The sequence below is a fragment of the Geotrypetes seraphini genome, chromosome 1 (genome assembly GCF_902459505.1).
Source record: "Geotrypetes seraphini chromosome 1, aGeoSer1.1, whole genome shotgun sequence".
NCBI lineage: Eukaryota > Metazoa > Chordata > Amphibia > Gymnophiona > Dermophiidae > Geotrypetes > Geotrypetes seraphini.
The window spans coordinates 106,264,449-106,287,474 of record NC_047084.1 but is presented as its reverse complement, the minus strand read 5'-3'; the positions used below and the strand labels follow the sequence as shown (position 1 = coordinate 106,287,474).

The 23,026-nt window shown below is 43.7% G+C and overlaps 1 protein-coding gene across 6 annotated transcripts in view; it reads left to right on the top strand.

The window, feature by feature from the left end:
• The window catches only part of DCAF12 (DDB1 and CUL4 associated factor 12), a 145,694-nt gene that overhangs the window by 73,594 nt on the left and 49,074 nt on the right, over positions 1–23,026 (top strand). For 5 of the 6 annotated variants that reach the window (XR_004538624.1, XM_033935426.1, XM_033935436.1 and 2 more), the window contains exon 6: positions 8,840–8,905. The exons of the other annotated variant lie outside the window; for it this stretch is intronic. Coding sequence is in view for 4 of the 5 variants with exons in the window: in XM_033935426.1 (XP_033791317.1) it covers positions 8,840–8,905 (66 nt within the window). In the remaining variant the exon portion in view is untranslated. The remainder of the gene's footprint in view (positions 1–8,839; positions 8,906–23,026) is intronic. 6 annotated transcript variants of the gene reach the window in all.

Here is a 23,026-nt window from a genome sequence, read left to right as displayed (position 1 = left end):
CAGAATCTTGCCCTTGATGTGTCCAAACATGTTCAAATGCTGGGTTCTCCAAAAAACCCGCATCCCTGGGCCTTAGATGGGTTTTTTGAAATAGACAAATATCCTATCCCATTCTATTCAATTCCCGGAAAACAATACTCCTTTTCCCAGGACTATTCATCCCATTGATATTCCAAGATCCAATCCTAAGCATATCACTCGAATCCTACCCCCCTATTCCCCCCTATCTCCTCCAGTTTTCCCACAAATCCCCCCTCCCCCCCATACGTACCGACCCAGCCGCCGCCAGACCAGCCATCGAGAAAGAATGAAGTCTCCCCCAAAAGGCTACTATCCCCAAATACTTCCAATCATAACCACTCTTTAAAACAATAACAACATCTTCCCATCCTAGTCCCATGTATTACATCAATTTCCCCCGTATCAACTACTCAAAATATCAACCACACATATAACCCACACTACTCATCCACACCCCCTCCCCAATAACACTCATGCATCTTTCTTCCAGCCAGGGGTCGCATAACTAACCATTCATAAAAACAAAAAAACCCCAAAGCCTCAAGTTGAAGGACCCTCAATTAGTCTAAAAGGCCCCCAATGAGTCCAACAATATCTATACTTCAGTCTCACTGCTGTTACTCAATTCTCCGAGGATGGTAGCTTCTTAGTCGACCGAGTAACTATGCACGAGGCCTCCACCGGTCTCCTCACTTTCTTCGAAGTCTCTCCAGTTGAAACACTAGGCAAGTTGTTGCAACCCAAATCTTTCAGAGCAATCCACACCATCTCCCACCGTATTCACTCTGCGTGACTTTCCATTAACAGTCAACCACATTCCGAAAGGAAACAACCAACGATAATGATGGCCCTCCGAACGCAGTACCTGAGTCACCTCATGAAAGGCCCTTCTCTTCTGTAAAGTCGTAAGAGCCAAATCTTGGAAAACTCCCACCACAATTCCATTCCATGAAAATTGTGGGTGCTTACGGGCTGCTTGAATAATTTTTTCTTTAAATAAATAGTCCCCAAAACACGCAATAATGTCTTTTGGGGTGCCTGGTCTGCTTGCCCCCAAGCTGCGGTGTGCTCTTAAAATAATAATGTTAGCTGTATCCACAGTCTCTTCAGGCCCCAATAGCTGACTGCAAAAGTCTTTCACCACTTCCATACAGTTCTTATGTTGGTCAGATTCAGGTACCCCTTTAAAATGGAGATTATTTCTCCTGGACCTATTTTCTAAGTCCTCAATTTGCGCTTGTAGATCTGCGAGCTCCTTTACTTGCTTGGTTTCCATTAGCTCCCCTTCCAACTGCAACACACGATGTTCGGAGGCCTCAACTCGACCTCCCAAATCACTCACTTCTGCTCTGATTTCGGTGAGCGCTGTCTTAAGATCTTCTCTCACCCCTTTTATTTCCAACTTTAAGTCCTGAAATCCAGTTTCCAAAATCATTTTCAGAGCTGCAGCATTATTTTCCGACCCGGCTACAGCAGGCGACAGCTGAAACTGCCCTGGAGACGCCATCTTGGAGTTTACCACTGGGGACCCTGACGCTTTCGTTAAAGCGGAACTTGTCCAGCTTTTGGTGACTTGCCATGCACTCCACCCACTTCTGCGCTAACAATCAGGGGTTCTATCTCGCTTGGAAAGTAATTTAATCGCCGTTACTTTCAAGCCCCATCGGAGCTCGAAAATCACTCTGCCATTCGGTAGAGTGACATCACTTCCTCCCTCTTTCTTCCTATTTTCTTTTCTTTTTTTATTGTTTCTGCCAATTGCTTCTCTTTTTCTATTGGCAATAACATCCTATTTTATTCTGTTTATTTATTGAGTTGTAAACCACTCTGATGTGCTTTCGTAAAGTAGTGGTTTAAGTCCAATAAACCATTAATAAAAAACTGAACTCCAATACCACCATAGAATTATTGGTTTTGTTGAGTTCTGTTTTAGCACTTATGTATTCTCTTTTTGAGGACTTCCCTATAAAAAAAGACTAGAGCGGCTAGGGCTCTTCAGACTGAAGAAGAGATGGCTCAGGACACATGTGTTAGAGGCCTTAAAATACTGAGTGATGTGGAATGGGTAGATGTGAATCACTTATTTACTCTTTCCAAAAATACTAGGTGGCATGCGATGAAGCTACTAAGTAGTAGATTTAAAATAAACTGGAGAAAATATTTCTTCACATGCATAATTAAAATCTGGAATTTGTTACTGGAAAATGAGGTACAAGTGGTTAGCTTGGTAGCATTTTAAAAAGAGTCCAAACTATTAAACTATTAAAATGATGATATTGCCTGTGGTTTGTTATCAAATGGGTATGTTACCAGTTTTCTTTAAGGGGTCCTTCTATAAAAAGTAAAATAGTATTCTTACAAAATGTATTTGGCTGGGTAAAACTTCTAGAGTTGCTTTAGTATCTTTGCAAAAACCAGTTACGCAGGGAGGGGTAAATTTTCCCAATTTTTATAGGTATCATCAAGCCTATATTTTGCGCCAAGGTGTGTATTGGGTCCTCCCAGAACTCATTGAAAATATCCCAGATTGGTTGGAATGGCGACTCATGTTTCCTCTGCGATTATGCCATGTTCTCAGTATCAAAATGCCTAGATTATATAAAGAAAACAGAATACTAGTAGATACGTGGAAAGCGTTACGATATGTCAATAATCTAACACCTATTCCAATTCAGAAACCAACAAATCAAACTATTTGGCTAAACTCCAAGATTCAAATTGGTGAATTTAAGGTCATCTAGAAGCATTGGATGATAGCAGGAATACGTACCTTAGAGGATGTTATATCTAATGGTAAGCTGCTTGACTTTTCACAGTTGCAACATAAATTTGGACTTAATAAATCACAAAGTTATAGATGGTTGCAACTGAAGCAGGCTATTCAGGTAGGGTTCCCTAAATGGAAAAATTTAAATAATCAATATAGTTTGGAATTCTTATGCTTTCAGGTAGACTTCCTGGGACACCAGGCTGCACAGTGGTATAAATTGTTAGCTGGATTTATAAATAAGAAACCAAAAACTGGTCTTAGGGACATTTGGAGTATTGAGATTAAGCACCAAATTCCTGCATCTCAATTGCCACGAATCTGGACTTGGAGGTTGAGATGTACAATATCAGCATCTATGAGACAAACTTTGGTTTTTTCCGTTACATAAAGCATTATGGACCCCTGTTCGGTTACAAAAGTTAGATAGCTCTAAGTCTAATAGATGTTGGCATTGTCATCTCGAAGCAGGGACTTTATATCATTTATTGTTTTATTGTCCATTTATTTTGGCATTTTGGAAATCAATATGGGGCCAAATAAATTGCTTGTTAAAAAATCCAGTGGCATTATCCTATGATACTGTGCTTTTTGGCATGTCAATGAGAGCTAAAAGTCAAATATCATCTAAGAACAATAGGCTTTTATTAATAACTAGTGTTTAAGCCCGTTATATTAACGGGTGCTAGAAAGCAGCCCCCTTTCCCTCTCCCCCTCCAGTTCCTCCCTGACTGTCTCTCTGTGACCCCACTTCTATCTCCCTCCCCTAAAAAAAAGCTGTCTGCCTCCCAGCACACCCCTCCCCCAAAGCAGCCCCCTTTCCCTCTCCCCTCCCCCTCCTTTAAGAATTTTTACCTGTATGGGACACCTGCAGCACCGGCACATACCCTCCAGCAGTTCCTTTGAGCGAAACTGCCACCACCGCTCAAACTCCAGCTTACTGTGAGTGAGGGGGGAACCGGCAAGATCGCAGGGACCATTTTATGCGCGCATGCACACTCCTGCTTGCCACGGACATACGGATCATGGAACACGCAGGTAGGAGTGCGCATGAGCGCTTTGCATTTTATTATAGTAAATGACAGGAGTTGCCATACAACAAATTACAAGCAATTGGAAGAATTGGATGAGGCTTAATTATAGGTTTTGGTGGAATTCATTGTGTCATGTGTACAAAATGGAAAGAATATTAGCCATTCAGAAAGGGAATTTTAAGAAATTTCAGGAGACTTGGGAGCCATTAGCAAAATATTGTAATGTTTAATTATTTTTCCCTATAACATGCACATCCGGGAGGGGGGAGGTTGGGGGTCTGATAGATTAATGAATTTATATATATTGGGGTTCATTATAGAAGTTTTATGTGATGGGCATTGTGATTGTTTGTGGGGGGACAAATTCTGAAATGGATATTATTGAAATATTAAGTGTGTCATTGATGTATAAAATGTGGTATTTAATGTTACACTTACTGTAAGTTTTGAAAACAATAAAGAATTGGGAAAAAAAAAAATTTCTGATAATTTCCTAAGAGAAAAGTCAAGGCATTATTAAGATGGACTTGCAGAAATCCACTGCTAATTCCTAGGATAAGCAGCATAAAATCTGTTTTATTGTTTGGGAACTTGCCAGGTACTTGGGTCCTGGGTTAGCAACAGTTGGAAACAGGATATCGGGCTTGATGGACTGAGTTCTGAACCAGTATGGCAGCTGTTATGTTCTTATGTAATTTATTGCAGTTGAGCCCCGAAGGTGGAATATCCAGTGCATATCCCAGAAATCTGTACCACCTGAAAATCTGGACTCTCTAAAGCTGCCAATCTTCTCCCTTCCTCTTGCTTCCCCCCAACCCATGCACAGTCTGGCATTTCTCCTCCCCTTACTAGGCCTGACCGCGGCTCTCTTACTCCTCTTTAATAAGGCAGCAAGTTGTTGGTCTTGCAGCACCAGCCTGAACCAAGAACCCCCCCATGGCTATGCCCTGCACAGTTCCTCAGCTCTCTTTTCTCAGCCCTGCTTGCAGCTTGCTGTTCTTCCACAGCCCCCCCTCCCTATACCTTTTAATAAGTGAGAAAGTCTTAGGCTGCTGCTGGTACTGCAGGACCATACTCACCAGACCTTTCCCTCTGACCTGTCCCACCCCTTCTGATGATGCAACTTCTCTTTTCAGAAGAGGTGGGATGGGTCAGAGACAGACCCAGTGTAGAGCACAGACAGCCTGAGTAAGATTACCACTGGCACAGCAGGACCAAAGACTTGCTTGTGCAAAGGTACACGGGAGGGGGGAGGGTTTAGAGGAAGGAGAGGGAGCTGGAAGCAGGACTGGGAGGGGAGGGAAAGACATAGAACTGTGTAGGTCATAGCCATTGTAGAAGGGGGGACTTGAGCTCCTCTCCTTTGAACTCGGTCTAGCGCTGCAGTCCCAGTGACCTGCTGCCTTTTTAGAAAGGGACATGGGGAGGGGGAAAGAGCTGTGGTCAGTGCTGGAAGGGAAAGGGAAGATGCCGGATCTGAGAATTTGGAGAATCCAAAAATCCAGACTGACACAATCCGAGTGGTCCAGTTTTTTGGACTTGTACTATATGGCTCATTAGGCTCCAGCATAGACTCTCTTCAAGAAGCTTCAAAAGATTTGCATAGTCCTGCATTGTTGACCAAATGGCCCATTCTCATAATCCTGTTGTGGTACCATCTAAGGAAATGTCTTTTGGCATAATCTAGTTGAAATCTATTACTCAAAAGGGGAAGTAGTTATGTTATCCTAGGAAAAAATGTACTACTTTACGTAACCAGTTCCAATCCTGATTTTAAGTTATTTAGTGGAAACTGTTGCTATGTGGAATTTTTGAGTATGTAAATAATATAACAAATCAGTTGGCAAAGTAATTTCTTAGAGGACAGGCAGGCATTATTTGCTCACATGTGGGTGATGTCATCCATGGGAACCCAGTGCAGATACTGTCAAGTGCACTTTAAATCTTTAGACAGGTGCCTTCCTGCCTGACGGCGCACAGGACCAGCAGTTCTGTTTTCCGTGGAGCTGAGAAACTGTCATTTTAGTTGCTCTTCAGTGCGTCAGGCTTTTTTTAAAATTTATTTTATTTTTTTAATGATTTTATTAAAGTAAGAGGCCGGAAGAGACCAAGAGAGACCCAGGATGAGGGAACTGATGTGGGGGGGGGGGGGGAGCTCAGAATGAGTTACAAATCAGGTACTCAAGCATTTTCCCTATCTGTCCCAGTGGACTCACAATCTTTCTAATGTACCTGGGGCAATGGAGGATTGAGTGACATGCCCAGGGTCATAAGGAGCAGCACAGGTTTTGAATCCACAACCTCTCAGGGTGCTGAGGCTGTAGCTCTAACCCCCTACGTCCCACTCTGACTCAGGCATTTCCTTCAGAGGTAACCTGAATGACACTATAATGCCTAATGATGCTGATAACTTAATGTGCCCAGCACTTTGACCATCGGCCACATTGGTGGCATCCCTGTACCAGTCATTGTCCTTTCTGACTTATACTCCCTACCATCCTCCCCTTCTGTGTTTGCATTTTTCTTCTATCATCTATATTACTTAGGCTGGTAACCTAGGCCGTCATAGGTACGACTTCCTACTGCTTTACCACTTTTGAATTTATTGTAAACCACTACCCTTAATTTTAAGTATAATAGCTTTATTTATACCTTTCATACTTTCCAGTTCAAGACAGTTTACAACAAGAGAGACTGCACAAATGCAGCTAAGTTACATTATGAGCATGAAGTAGGAGGAAACAAACAGGCGTGTAATGTAATTATATACAGCAGGAGTATGCCGGAAGATGTAGAGGGAAAAACGATTAAGGAAGTTAAACAAATTTGTCAAATAAATGGGTTTTCAGTGATCATTATTGGTATGACAAATGGTTAAGGAGTAAGCCACTTGGAGTATTATAGCCAAGGTTTAATGTAATATATTTCTTTTAACATATAGTGTTTTAAAAAATCTTAAGTCATTAGGTTTATCTACATATTTATATCCAAATAGCAATCAGATTGTGGTCCCTAGATGAGCAATGAATTAACTTAGTGGATATCTTCAGATATTGGTTAACAGTGAAAAGATTGAGCTGTTGAGGATTTGCAGTAGAGAATGACACGGGGAAAAAATCTGTCCCCGGCACTGCCCCATCACCGCCGTTCCCTTCACCGCCCCGTCACCGCCATCCCTTTCACCGCCCCGTCACAGCCACTGCCATCCCATTCACCGCCCCGTCACCGTCCCCGCAGCATCCATATAAGCCTCAGTACTGCGAAACACCATGTAGACAGAAGAGAATCCTGCCACCACTACTACTACTACTGCACTGAGAATCTGTTTCAGTGCCTCTGCCCTGTAGTAAAAACAGAACATAAAATAAATCAATTGACTTGTCCTCCCTTGCAATGACGTGTCCCCCATGTTCACCTATAGCTCGAATCAGGTCAATTGTGCACACTAAAAATGCAGGTGGATCTGGAACGTGAGTGCAGGCAGGCAGTGATACAAAAACAGCAGACATCCGACCAATTGCAGTGTTCCGCCATCTCCCTCCCTCCATCTCACCTTAGATGTAGAGTATGCCGGCTTTCTTTTTCGCCCAGCCGCACGTGCGGGTGCTCATTTGTTCAATATTCTACTCTGATGCAAACGGAAACAGGAAGTTGTAAGAGAGGAGAAGATTGATCAACTCGAGCAGCCGCGCAAGCGCGGCTTTTTGAACGCATGCGGCTGGGCGAAAAAGAAAGCCGGCATACTCTACATCAGTGTTTTTCAACCTTTTTACACCTGTGAACCGGCAGAAATAAAAGAATTATTTTGTGGACCGACAAACTACTAGAACTAAAATTTTAAAACCCTGTTTCCGCCCCATCTCCGCAAGCTCAGTCACCTCAGTAACTAAAGAAAAATAGACAAATATAGTGCAAAATATAGACAGCAGATATAACTTCTCAAAACTGACACATTTTGATCACTAAATTGAAAATAAAATCATTTTTCCTACCTTTGCTGTCTGGTGATTGATTTCATGAGTCTCTGGTTGTGTTTCCTTCTGTTTGTGTATCCTTTCTTTCTGCACTCAGGCCCAAGAATTGTCCCTTTCTATTCCCTCCCTCTTTCCTTCCTATGTCCTTAGTGCCCCCGGTGCCTCCTTCCCATGTCCTTAGTGCCCCTTCCAGTCTTTAGTGCCCCCAGTGCCTCCTTCCCATGTCTTTAGTGCCCCTAGTGCCTCCTTCCTATGTCCCTCTCACTGCCTTCTACACTTTGTCCCACCCCCACCCCCGAATTCTGCCTGCCTACCTTTCTCCCTCCCTAGCCAAAGCCAGCCTGCTGCCTCCCTGCCGCTCAAAAAAAAAAAAAGCCTCCTTCCTTTTCCCCTGCTCTTACCGCCATGCGCATGCTGCAGCTACTAAAGCCGACAGGAAGTCTTTCCGACTCAATTCTGAAGTCGGAGAGGACGTTCTGGGCCAGCCAGGCAGCGATTGGCTGGCCCAGAACGTCCTCTCTGATGTCAGAATTGAGTCGGAAAGACTTCCTGTCGGCTTTAGTAGCTGCAGCATGAGCATGGCGGTAAGAGCAGGGGAAAAGGAAGGAGGCTTTTTTTTTTTTTCGTGCGGACCGGCAGAAATTCAACCAGCAATAAGGAGGAGGGAGGGAGATGGCGGGGACCGTGCGATCCTTGATTGCCTCACTGCGGGGACAATCCATTCACCGCTCCACGGGGTGGTGAATGGCCTTGTCCCCATCCCGCAGAGGCCACTATTTTTTCTTCCCCGTTTTGGCGGGCTACCCTTGGCTAAACGCGGCTAGCCGCGGGTAACCGGCCACCGTGTCATTCTCTAATTTGCAGTGGTAGGTTAGAAAGTTACTTTATGCGCATATTTTAATTTCAAAATTACACAATTGCCATAATTTAAAAACTGTGCCACAGAATTTTCTAGTAATTACTGCAAAATTTACCCCAATTTGCCAGAGGATACAAATGAGTGGAACCATTGTTGAAGCACTTATGATTTTGGCTTGTTCTAGGAGCTGGGCGCTGTGTCACTGGATGGCTACTTTCACCTTTGGAGAGCAGAGCACACTTTGACAAAGGTACCTTAAGTTGTCCATTCCTACTCTTAAAGATATTGTAGTAAGGAAAATAAGCTTATTACTATTCTTGAATTATCATGGTGACCTTGTGACCTAAAAGGCATTTTTACCCTGGTAGTGTTATAATTCAACAAAAATGTATATAATTGAAAGAAAAAATAACTTGATTCACTTATTATGAAAAAATACATATATTAATACACTTGTAATTCAGATTTTTAAAGTAATCCGTTTAGAAATCCTTTGAGAGATTCCTCATGTATTTATGTTTGAGAGCCAGTATCACAATCAGTCTGAAAAGAATTGGCTCTATTACAAATTGGCATGCTTGCACTATATGACTCAATCAGATACGAGGTAATTTGAGAAACTGTAATTAGAGTTCTTGTAAAGAATGAGGTGGAAAGTGCCTACTACGATCAATTGCACAAACGTGTTTCCCTTCCTTACCCTAAGTGAAAGTCAGCATGGGGAGGGAAGAGGAAGGAAATAGAGAAGCAGAAATGATGACAGTGAAGGAAGAGCAGCGAGCCAGTAGCTCCAGAGAAAGGGAGATGAGCCTGAACCTGGAGGATGAATATAGCAGTGGTAGCTACCACAGGTGTTAATTAATTGGGAGGAGGAAGGAGTAGTTGAAATGTCAAAGGCCTGGATGCACTAAAGCCAGTGATCGTAGATAAATCTGTTTTGACAGCTTTAGCGACGATCGCATTTGCTGACCCGATGTAGAAAACGTCTCACCGTGTGGTTTTCTGCATTCATTCCACAATCCGACCATGCAAATAAGCTCATTAATATTAAAATGCCATGTAAACTAGTAGAGCGACTGATGCTCTAACATGGCTTCCCGATGCCTTGGGCCCTCCCTGTACATCTCAAAAATATATCAAATCCCACTATATGGTATTCAGAATGAATAAGGAGGTGAGTGTCTCGGAAACCCGCTTGGATTCAGGTATGGTTACCTTATCTCAAGGCTGACCCTGCATTTCTCCTCCCCCCTATACTGAGAGAATCTTTTTTTCAATACTGCCTTTTATTAAATTTACTTAATCTTTCATGCTTTCAAATTTCTTAAAATTCCAGAAAAAGTCACTTAGCTTTAATTTGCAGATTTCCAGATAGCCTAACAGGACCTGTTTTGGCACAGCAGTGGCTTTCTCAAGGGTTTCATCGGACAATCTGCATTTTTTTAAAACAAATATATCTATATTAACGTTCACATTCTAAGTATCTGACCTAACGTTTCTGCTTTGCTGATAACTCACAGATATCTTTAATTTATTAAAACTATCCCTCTTACTCGAACAAGGGGAATTCCAAATCACTCTTCCCTCTTATTCATTTTTAAAACTTACAATAAGTATAAGGCAAATTAAAACATTTTTAACTGTAACATAGTAATATAGTAGATGACAGCAGATAAAGACCCGAATGATCCATCCAGTCTGCCCAACCTGATTCAATTTAAATTAAAAAAATTTTTTTTCTTAGCTATTTCTGGGCAAGAATCCAAAGCTCTACCCTGTACTGTGCTTGGGTTCCAACTGCCGAAATCTCCATTAAAACCTACTCCAGCCCATTTACACCCTCCCAGCCACTGAAGCCCTCCCCAGCCCATCCCCCACCAAACGGCCATACACAGACACAGACCGTGCAAGTCTGCCCAGTATCGGCCTTAGTTCAATATTTAATATTATTTTCTGATTCTAGATCCTCTGTGTTCATCCCACACTTCTTTGAACTTAGTCACAGTTTTACTCTCCACCACCTCTCTCGGGAGCGCATTCCAGGCATCCACCACCCTCTCCGTAAAGTAGAATTTCCTAACATTGCCTTTGAATCTACCACCCCTCAACCTCAAATTATGTCCTCTGGTTTTACCATTTTCCTTTCTCTGGAAAAGATTTTGTTCTACGTTAATACCCTTCAAGTATTTGAACGTCTGAATCATATCTCCCCTGTCCCTCCTTTCCTCTAGGGTATACATATTCAGGGTTTCTAGTCTCTCTTCATACGTCTTCTGGCGCAAGCCTCCTATCATTTTCGTCACCCTCCTCTGGACCGCCTCAAGTCTTCTTATGTCCTTCGCCAGATACGGTCTCCAAAACTGAACACAATACTCCAACTGGGGCCTCACCAATGACCTATACAGGGGCATCAACACCTTCTTCCTTCTACTGGCTACGCCTCTTCTATACAGCCCAGCATCCTTCTGGCAGCAGCCACTGCCTTGTCACACTGTTTTTTTTGCCTTTAGATCTTCGGACACTATCACCCCAAGGTCCTTCTCCCCTTCCGTGCATATCAGCTTCTCACCTCCCAGCATATACGGTTCCTTCCGATTATTAATCCCCAAATGCATTACTCTGCATTTGTTTGCATTGAATTTTAGTTGCCAGGCATTAGATCATTCCTCTAACTTTTGCAGATCCTTTTTCATATTTTCCACTCCCTCTTCAGTGTCTACTCGGTTACAAATCTTGGTATCATCTGCAAAAAGGCACACTTTTTCTTTCTAACCCTTCAGCAATGTCACTCACAAACATATTGAACAGGATCGGCCCCAGCACCGAACCACTACTCACCTTTCCTTCCTCCGAGCAACTTCCATTAACCACCACCCTCTGGCGTCTGTCCGACAGCCAGTTTCTAACCCAGTTCACCACTTTGGGTCCTAACTTCAGCCCTTCAAGTTTGTTCAACACTCTCCTATGAGGAGCTGTATCAAAGGCTTTGCTGAAGTCTAAGTAAATTACATCTAGCATATGTCCTTGATCCAGCTCTCTGGTCACCCAATCAAAAAATTCAATCTGGTTCGTTTGGCACGATTTACCTTTTGTAAAGCCATGTTGCCTTAGATCCTGTAACCCATTAGATTCAAGGAAGTACACTATCCTTTCTTTCAGCAACACTTCCGTTATTTTTCCAGCAACTAAAGTGAGGCTCACTTGCCTGTAATTTCCTGCTTCGTCCCTGTGAATAGGGACCACATCCGCTCTCCTCCAATACCCATTCCCGTCTCCAGAAATTTGTTGAACAAGTCTTTAATAGGACTCGCCAGAACCTCTCTGAGCTCCCATTGTATCCTGGGTTGGATCCCGTCTGGTCCCATTGCTTTGTCCACCTTCAGTTTTTCAAGTTGCTCATAAACACTCACCTCCGTGAACGGCGCAGAATCCACTCCATTTTCTCGTGTAACTTTGCCAGACAATCTCGGTCCTTCTCCAGGATTTTCCTCTGTGAACACAGAACAGAAGTATTTGTTTAGCACATTTGCTTTTTCCTCATCACTCTCCACATATCGGTTCCCAGCATCTTTTAGTTTAGCAATTCCATTTTTCATCTTCCTCCTTTCACTAATATATCTGAAAAAATTTTTGTCTCCCTTTTTTACATTTTTAGCCATTTGTTCTTCTGCCTGTGCTTTCGCCAGACGTATGTATCTCTCTCTCTTGGCTTCTTTTAGTTTCACCCTGTAGTCCTTTTTGCAGTACTCTTCTTTTTTTTTTTTTTTAATTTCTTTATTCAGTTTTGCATATTACAACGAGTGTACCAGAAAAAGTCATATGATCTTATAAATATACACTTGATTTTCCTACATGTAACACTTTTAAGTAAAACATATCATTCTTATATTCATATTCTATAATATCTTGAATATTATATAATACATCTAATATATAAAACAATTATAATTAACATAGAAAACCCTCCCAATCCCTCCCTACCCGTTTCAGAAAATCCAATCTAGTACATCAAAAATATTAATTAATTCATACATATTATAAGATGAATAAAATAATACCCACCCACATCCCCTCTTAACAAATATCTTATTATGGGAAAATGTTATCAGTCATTACAAAAATCTGTTAATTGTCCCCAGATCTTCTGAAATTTACCAAAATATCCTTTCTGTGTTGCTATTGTGCGCTCCATTTTATATATATATGGCATACAGAATTCCACCAAAAGTTATAACTTAATCTGTCATAATTTTTCCAGTTGTATGTTATTTGTTGAATTGCTACTCCAGTCAATATGAATAAAAGTTTGTTATTATGTAATGAAATTTGACTCTTTGCTCTCATTGCTGTACCGAATAAAATAATATCATAAGTCAAGGCTACTGGATTGTCCATCATCCTATTTATTTGAGGCCAAATTGATTTCCAAAATAATAATATGAATGGACAATAGAATAAAAGATGATCTAATGTCCCAGCCTCAAGATGACAATGCCAACATCTATTAGACTTAGAGCTATCTAATTTTTGTAAACGAACAGGGGTCCAAAAAGCTCTATGTAAAAGAAAAAACCATGTTTGTCTCATAGATGCTGAAACTGTACATCTTAACCTCCAAGACCAAAGTCGTGGCCATTGAGATGCATTAATTTGATGCTTAATCTCAATGCTCCAAATGTCTCTAAGACCATGTTTTGTTTTTTTATTTACAAATCCAGATATTAATTTATACCACATTGCGGCCTGGTGACCAATAGAATCCATCTGAAAGCATAAGAATTCCAGGCTATGATAATTATTAAGATTTTTCCATTCAGGGAACCCCGCCTGAGTGGCCTGCTTCAACTGCAACCATCTAAAATATTGCGATTTATTTAGACCAAATTTATGTTGCAATTGTGAAAACTCAAGCAGTTTGACATTAATTATTACATCCTCTAAAGTACATATCCCTGCCACCATCCAATGCTTTCAAATGATTTTAAAACCGCCAATTTTGATCTTGGGGTTTAGCCAGATTGTTTGAGTTGTTGATTTATTTATTGGAATAGGAGTCAGACTACTTATATACCTTGAAGTTTTCCAGGTATCAACAAATATTTTATGCTCTTTATATAACCTTGGCAATTTGATACTAACAACATGACCAAGACGCAAAGGAGACATGAATCTCCATTCTAACCAGAACCAATCTGGTATATTATCAATGGGCTCTGGGAGGATCCAATACATACCTTGACGCAAAATATAGGCCTGATGATACCTATAAAAATTTGGAAAATTTACCCCACTCTCCACAATTGGCCTTTGCAAAGACACTAAAGACATTCTAGGAATTTTACCCAGCCAAATAAAGTTGGTTAGAACCCTATTTACTTTTTTATAAAAAGACCCCTGAAAGAAAATTGGTATCATACCCATTTGGTAACAAACTACAGGTAAAATCATCATTTTAACAGTTTGTACTCTCCCCCACCAAGATAAATGTAGAGGATTCCATTGCTCACACATTTCTGTTATCTTCTGTAATAAATTTTTTTCATTAATTCTCATTGTGTCATCCACTGTTTTTGCAATCCAAATTCCTAAGCATTTTAAACCATCTTCCTTCCAAATAAAAGAAAATGGATCAAATAAACCTTTTGTACAATGTACATTTAGTGGAAGAACTTCTGATTTATTCCAATTTATCTTGTAACTGGAAAATTTTCCAAATTTCTCAATTAACTCGAGCAAACATGGAATGGTTGTTTCTGGATTCCTCAAATAAAGCAAGATATCATCCGCATATGCCGATACTTTGAACGCGGAATACCCTGTATCTCCTTCACCTGTTGAATAGCTAATAACAAGGGTTCCAAAACAATATCAAAAAGCAAAGAAGATAAGGGACAACCTTGTCTAACCCCCCTCTGCAAATTAAAACGTTTTGAAAATGTATTTTTAATATATAATCTAGCAGCAGGGGAGCTATACAATGTTTTTATTATTTGTATAAATCCTGAACCTATACCAAACCAATCCATTGCCTGATACATGAAGGTCCATTCCACTCGATCAAAGGCCTTCTCTGCATCCAAGGAAACAGAAAAGCCGGATCTTTCATGGCTTTTGTCAAATATAACATATGAAATGCCAATCTAGTATTATGAGAGGAATGTCTTTGAGCAACGAATCCTGTTTGATGCATACCTATGATGAAGGGGAGTGCACTCCTCTTCATGGTTTTTTTTATATTTCATGAACGCCAACTCTTTCGCCTTTATTTTCTCCGCCACTAGTTTGGAGAACCATATCGGCTTCCTTTTTCTCTTGTTTTTATTGATTTTCTTCACATAAAGGTCTGTAGCCATTTTTATCGCTCCTTTCAGCTTAGACCACTGTCTTTCCACTTCTCTTATGTCCTCCCATCCTTCAGGTACTCTCCCATTGCATTAAAGTCTGTACGTTTGAAATCTAGGACTTTAAGTATTGTGCGGCCGTGCTCCACTTTAGCCGTTATATCTTAATATTCTGTAATAATCCAGTTTAGAACTTATCTCCCCCTCCCCCCCCTAATCAATAACAATCTTTGAACACAGAAAAACATATAATAGTCCCCATCCCCATAATCCTTACATATATACAAAGACCAAAATCTACCCCCCCCTTCCCCAACCTTGGACATGCATAATTAAGGGGAAAATAGTATTCATTCATTACAATAATTTGTTAAAGGCTCCCAAACATCCTGAAATTTTCTTAAATACCCCTACTGTGTAGCTATTACCCTTTCCATTTTATATATATGACATAAAGAATTCCACCAGAAACTATAATTCAATTTACTCCAATTCTTCCAATTATTCGTAATCTGTTGTATGGCAACTCCTGTCATAATAAGTAGAAGCTTATTATTGTTAGAGGATATTTGACTCTTAGCCAAACAGTACAGTATCATACGATAATGCCACCGGATTTTCTAATAAACAATTTATTTGACCCCATATTGATTTCCAAAAAGCCAAAATCAGTGAACAGTAGAATAGCAAATGATCAGCCTCAAGATGACAAAATGCCAGCATCTATTAGGCTTAAAGCATATTCAAATTCCCATGAAAATATTCATATCTAAAAGCCCATAACGCTATCTTATCCCAGGACAAGCAGGCAGCATATTCTTAACACATGGGTGACGTCACCGACGGAGCCCTCGGTACGGACCTTTTAACTAGAAGTTTCTAGTTGGCCGCACCGCGCGTGCGCGAGTGCCTTCCCGCCCGACGGAGGAGTGCGTGGTCCCCAGTTTCTTCGTTTCCGCGGAGCGAAGAAGACGCGTGTATTTTTTCAACGGCCGTTGAAATCACTTTTTGCCTTCCCGCTCGCGCTTTTGTTCTAAATTTTTCTTCCTCTACCTTCGGGTTTCCTTTTTCTTTGAATTGCAAAAAAAAAAAAAAAAAAAAACTTTGATTTTTCTTGTTTCTTTCGTTTTTGCCCCGGCGGGGCCTGTTGCCATTATACAGGCCTCGGACTTCGATTTTGCGGAGGCTATCTTCCCCTTCATGCCCCCGCAGGTCGGTTTTAAGAAGTGCCAGCGGTGTGCACGCCCGATCTCCGTTTCTGACCCACACAATTGGTGTTTGCAGTGCCTGGGTCCGGAGCATCGGGCAGATTCCTGCACCCGCTGTGCCACTTTACAAAAACGTACTCTTAAAAACCGAAGAATCCAGCAAACCCTGCTCTTCGGCTCCGAGTCGGCGATGGATTCATCACCTTCAACGGCGGTACCGCAGAAATCGGCACCGTCAAGCTCGACACCGACCGATCCCGCATCGGCGCCACTGGCGCCAGGTAAGCCGGCTAAGATGCCTTCCTCTTCCCTCGAGCGCCCTCCAGCTACGGTGACGACACCGTCCATACCGGCATCGCACCGGTCCCGTAAACGCTCCGCCCCGATAACGGTGAGTGCCTCGTCATCGGCCTCCTCATCGCCGGGGCGTGGAGCGGCATCCAAGGAACCGAAGAAAAAGAAAGCGGTTCCGATGCCACCCCTAGATGACCGTATTTCGGCCATTCTACAAACTCAGCTTCAGGAGCAGTTGAAGAAACAGCTTGAACAACTGCTACCCTCTATCCTGGCACCGCTCCTTCCGGTACCAGACCGGCCCGAGCCCCGCACCGAGCCCCCGGTGTCCACTCCTTCGGTACCGGTAAACACCTCGATGCCGATCCTTTCGGCCCAACAACTTCCTGATGATCCTGTGGTTCATTCTCAACCCACAGTGGATCCTACTCGGCACCAGGCGGTACGGCACTCTTCTCGGGACCGAGAACGACGCCGATCGTCCTCCCCTGGTACCGTTTCGGTGCGCTCTGGTAAATCTTTGTCCAAGACTCGCCACACCGCACCCTCCACCCCGGTGTCCCGACACGCACCAGAGGTCAGGGATCCTGATTTATGGGAGGAGACTCCTCTCGGTACCGAGGAGGATCCCTCCTCATCTGATGAGGAACCATCGGCACCTGATGCCACCTCTAAACCTGAGCAATCCTCTTTTTCTAAATTTCTGAGGGAAATGTCTGCTGCTCTGTCACTTCCCCTTGAATCTGACTCCAAAAAGTCCCAAGCCTTTTTAGAAGCCTTAGACTTTGAGCAACCTCCTAAAGAGTTCCTCAAGCTTCCCGTACATGACATCTTACGGGAGACATTCTACAAAAACTTGGAAAATCCCCTCACGGTACCGGGAGCTCCCCGTAAACTGGACAACCTTTACCGTGTCATCCCTATTCCAGGATTCGACAAATCTCAATTGCCCCATGAGTCCCTTCTGGTGGAATCCACCTTAAAAAAGACTCAGGGCTCCAGTGTCTATGCCTCTACCCCTCCTGGCAGAGAAGGTAAGACCATGGACAAGTTTGGCAAGAGACTTTACCAAAATGCCATGCTTGCCAACAGGGCAAACAACTATTCCTTCCATTTTTCCTTTTATCTCAAACACTTGGTCCAGCAGCTGTCTGCCCTCCAGAAGTACCTACCTGAGCGCAAGGTCCCGCTATTCCAGCAGCACATATCTGGCCTTCTCCAAATGCGCAAGTATATGGTCCGCTCGATATACGACTCCTTCGAGCTCACCTCTCGGGCCTCTGCCATGGCTGTAGCCATGCGTCGCTTGGCCTGGCTCAGAGTCTCCGACCTGGACATCAACCACCAGGACCGCCTGGCCAACGCCCCCTGTCTCGGGGATGAGCTTTTTGGAGAGTCACTGGATTCCACCACTCAGAAACTCTCTGCCCATGAGACCAGGTGGGACACCCTGATCAAGCCGAAAAAGAAGGCTCCGCCTGCTCGACCCTATCGGCCTCAATCATCTTACCAGCGGAGGTTCTCAGCCAGGCCACTCAATCCGCCTCCCCAACAATCTCGGCGACCCCGTCAACAGCAGCACCATGCCCAGGCTCGGTCTCAGGCCACTCAACCCTCCAAGCCTCCTCAGCCTGCTAAACAATCTCAGCCCTTTTGACTCTTCTCTCCAGGGCATAGCCAGTCATCCACCCTCGCTGCCTCTTCCACAGCCTATCGGGGGTCGTCTCACCATTTTCTCAAGCCGTTGGGAAGTCATCACGTCGGACCAGTGGGTCCTCAACATCATCCGCCACGGCTACTCTCTCAACTTCCAGACTCTGCCTCCGGACAACCTTCCCGTAGAGTCTGCTTCAAACTCATCTCAAACCCCCCTCCTCCTGAGGGAGGTTCAATCCCTCCTCCTTCTCAATGCCATCGAAGAAGTACCTCCAGATCAAAGGGGGCAGGGATTCTACTCCCGCTACTTCCTGGTACCCAAAAAGACGGGAGACCTCCGTCCCATTCTCGATCTCAGGGACCTCAACAAGTGTCTGGTCAAGGAGAAGTTCAGAATGCTCTCCCTTGCCACGCTCTACCCTCTTCTTTCTCAACACGACTGGCTATGTTCCCTGGACCTCAAAGAGGCCTACACTCACATCTCCATCAATCAACATTCTCGCCGCTACCTGCGGTTCCAGGTACTGCACCACCACTATCAGTACAAGGTGCTACCGTTCGGCCTCGCCTCCTCACCCAGGGTCTTCACCAAGTGCCTTATAGTGGTAGCGGCCTTCCTCAGGTCTCACAACCTCCAGGTGTTCCCCTATTTGGACGATTGGTTGGTGAAAGCACCTACGTCTCCACTTGTGCTACAGGCTACTCATCACACCATCTCTCTCCTCCACCTCCTGGGGTTCGAGATCAACTACCCCAAGTCGCATCTGCTTCCCACCCAGCGACTTCAATTCATTGGAGCAGTTCTGGACACCACGCTAATGAGGGCTTTTCTCCCCTCCGATCGCAAGCAGACCCTGCTCCATCTCTGCCGTCAGGTACTCATGCATCCCTCCATTCCTGCTCGACAGATGATGGTCCTCCTGGGTCACATGGCCTCGACAGTGCATGTCCTTCCTCTGGCTCGTCTCCACCTTCGTACACCTCAGTGGACGCTCGCCAACCAGTGGTCACAGACTACGGATCTTCTTTCTCATCCCATCTCTGTGACATCATCTCTTCAGCAATCTCTCCAATGGTGGTTGAACTCCTCAAATCTTTCCAGGGGTCTTCTTTTCCATCTGCCCCCCCACTCTATGATCATCACCACAGATGCGTCCCCCTACGCGTGGGGAGCTCACCTGGGAGATCTACGCACCCAGGGACTTTGGACCCCACAGGAGCGTCGTCATCACATCAATTTCCTGGAACTCAGAGCCATGTTCTACGCCCTCAAGGCTTTCCAACATCTTCTCTGTCCTCAAGTCCTCCTCCTATGCACAGACAATCAAGTCGCCATGTACTACATAAACAAGCAAGGCGGCACCGGATCTCGCCCCCTTTGTCTGGAGGCTCTGCGCATCTGGACCTGGGCCACGGACCGCAATCTCTTTCTCAGGGCGGTCTATATCCAGGGCGAACAGAACTCTCTGGCCGACAATCTCAGCCGCATCCTTCAACCTCACGAGTGGACGTTGGACCCTCCGACTCTACTCTCCATCTTTGCTCGATGGGGCACTCCGCAGGTGGACCTCTTTGCAGCACCTCACAACCATCAGCTGCCCCAATTCTGTTCCAGACTCTTCTCTCCTCACCGTCTGGCCCCGGATGCATTCCTGCTCAACTGGAGGGATCGGTTCCTCTATGCCTTCCCTCCACTTCCTTTGATGTTGCGGACCTTGTCCAAACTCCGCAAGGACAATGCCACCATGATCCTCATCGCCCCTCGGTGGCCTCGTCAACACTGGTTCTCCCTTCTGCTTCAACTCAGCTCCAGGGAGCCCATTCCTCTTCCTGTGTTTCCTACTCTACTTACACAGCAGAATCAGTCTCTACGACATCCCAACCTGTCTTCCCTCCACCTGACAGCTTGGTTTCTCTCGGGCTGACCTCTCCGGAGAATCTATCTCAACCGGTCCGCCTCATTTTGGACGCCTCCAGGAAACCGGCCACTCTCCAATGTTACCATCAGAAGTGGACCAGATTCTCCTCGTGGTGTCTCCGGCATCGGCAAGAACCCACCTCTTTGGCGGTGGAAACTGTCTTGGAATATTTGCTCTCGCTGTCCAACGCTGGCCTCAAAACCACCTCCATCAGAGTCCACCTCAGTGCCATCACTGCGTTTCACGAGCCTATTCTCGGAAAACCCCTCACGGCTCATCCTCTGGTTTCAAGATTTATGAGAGGGCTCTTCAACATCAAACCGCCTCTCAAGCCTCCTCCCGTCGTCTGGGACCTGAATGTGGTTCTCTCTGCTCTCATGAAACCTCCGTTTGAGCCTCTTGCCACAGCTTCATTCAGGCTTCTTACCTGGAAGGTGCTTTTCCTAATTGCCATCACCTCTGCCAGGAGGGTTAGCGAACTGCATGCACTGGTTGCCGACCCACCGTTCACTGTTTTTCACCATGACAAGGTTGTTCTGCGTACCCACCCTAAATTCCTTCCCAAGGTGGTCTCAGCTTTTCACCTCAACCAGTCCATTGTGCTTCCCGTCTTCTTCCCTAAGCCTCACTCGCATCCTGGAGAACAGGCGTTGCACACGCTGGATTGTAAGCGTGCCCTTGCTTACTACCTTGATCGTACCAGAGCTCACCGAACATCCCCTCAGCTCTTTTTGTCTTTCGATCCCAACCGTTTGGGCCGTCCTGTCTCCAAACGGACACTTTCAAATTGGCTTGCTGCCTGTATTGCCTTCTGTTATGCTCGGGCCGGTCTCTCTCTGGAAGGATCTGTCACGGCCCACAGAGTCCGAGCTATGGCTGCTTCTGTGGCTTTCCTCCGTTCCACGCCCATCGAGGAAATCTGCAAGGCGGCCACTTGGTCCTCAGTTCACACGTTCACTACTCACTACTGTCTGGATGCGTTCTCCAGACGGGATGGACACTTCGGCCAATCTGTGTTACAAAATTTATTTTCCTAATGGCCAACCATCCCTCCTCCCTCTTTGTTAGCTTGGAGGTCACCCATGTGTTAAGAATATGCTGCCTGCTTGTCCTGGGATAAAGCACAGTTACTTACCGTAACAGGTGTTATCCAGGGACAGCAGGCAGATATTCTTAAGTCCCACCCACCTCCCCGGGTTGGCTTCTTAGCTGGCTTATCCTAACTGGGGACCACGCACTCCTCCGTCGGGCGGGAAGGCACTCGCGCACGCGCGGTGCGGCCAACTAGAAACTTCTAGTTAAAAGGTCCGTACCGAGGGCTCCGTTGGTGACGTCACCCATGTGTTAAGAATATCTGCCTGCTGTCCCTGGATAACACCTGTTACGGTAAGTAACTGTGCTTGATGGTATTCATATTCAACTTTAAATCACTGCAAAATTATAATAATAATAATAACAACTTTATTTTGTATACCGCAGTACCACAAACAGTTCAGAGCGGTTTACAGTGTAAGAGATTGTACATTTACAGCGAAGATATAATGAGGACTGTACATATTCAGTAAAGGTGTTTATACAGCGAAGAACAATGCAGATTTACCATGCAGGAGACTGTACATATACAGCAGAGATATTTATATAATGGAAAAAAAAAACAGTACGAGTGACTTATAGAGCAAAATGCAATGCAAGGGACAGAATAATGCGGTGAAGTGGTTTACTATGCAATGATAGTTACATATATGGCGAGGATGCAGGGTGGTGAATGACAAGAAAAGCAACCAGTATCAATTACAGGATGGAAGTATTTGATTGAGGGGTAGAATTTGGTTATTTGGTGATGGGGAGGGGGGATTCGAGAAATTTGTCGTAGAGGAAAGATTTTAGAGATTTCCTGAAGGATGAGTAAGATGGGGCAGATGAGATGAGGGTGCAATCCACAGCGTTACCTATAATGAGACCCATCTCCCAATCTAGATCAATGAGTTTAATACTGATCAATACATACATTCAAATCATTCAATTTCCAAATCTATGCCAGGAGTTGCCCCACTTCCAGTTCTTTTTTCAATGGCGTCCCCTGTGTTTAAAGTTTCAAAAGCCTACTTTAAACCAGCATTATCACTCATGTTCTCGTCCATGTTTAATATAGAAATATTTTGTTTTACTGATTTTTCTATATAAGAGGGAAGAGTGACTTTTTCTGCCATTTTAAGAAATTTGAAAGCATGAAAGATAAGTAAAAAATATTTTTTAATATTTTTTATTCATTTTTAGAACTTACAATAAGTGCATCAAAAAGTAACAACATTTTAACTTTGATACAACACTTAATATTCTGCAATAATTCAATTTACAAAGCTTATATCCCTCCCTCCCATCCCTTTCATAACAAATATAAAACGCATATACCATATAATAAATTCTTTCCTACCATTTCATACAATTAATGAAAGACCAAAAACTACCCTCTCCCCCAATCTTGCTCTTCTACTATTAAGGGGAAAATGGTATCTATTCATTACAATAATTTGTTAAAGGCCCCCAAACATTTTGATATTTATTAAAATTCCCTTTCTGTGTGGTTGGTGGTTGTTCTTTCCATTTTATATATGTGACATAACGAATTCCACCAAAAACTGTAGTTAAGTCTCTTCCAATTTTTCCAATTATTCTTAATCTGTTGTATGGCAACCCCTGTCATAATAAGTAGAAGCCTGTTATTCTTGGATGATGTTTGGCTCTTAGCCCTCATTGACATGCCAAATAATACAGTATCATACGATAATGCCACCGGGTTTTCTAATAAACATTTTATTTGGCCCCATATAGATTTCCAAAAAGCCAAAATAAATGGACAATAGAATAATAAATGATCTATAGATTAAGTAAATTTAATAAAAGGCAGTATTGAAAAAAAGATTCTCTCAGTATAGAGAGCAGGGTCAATGAT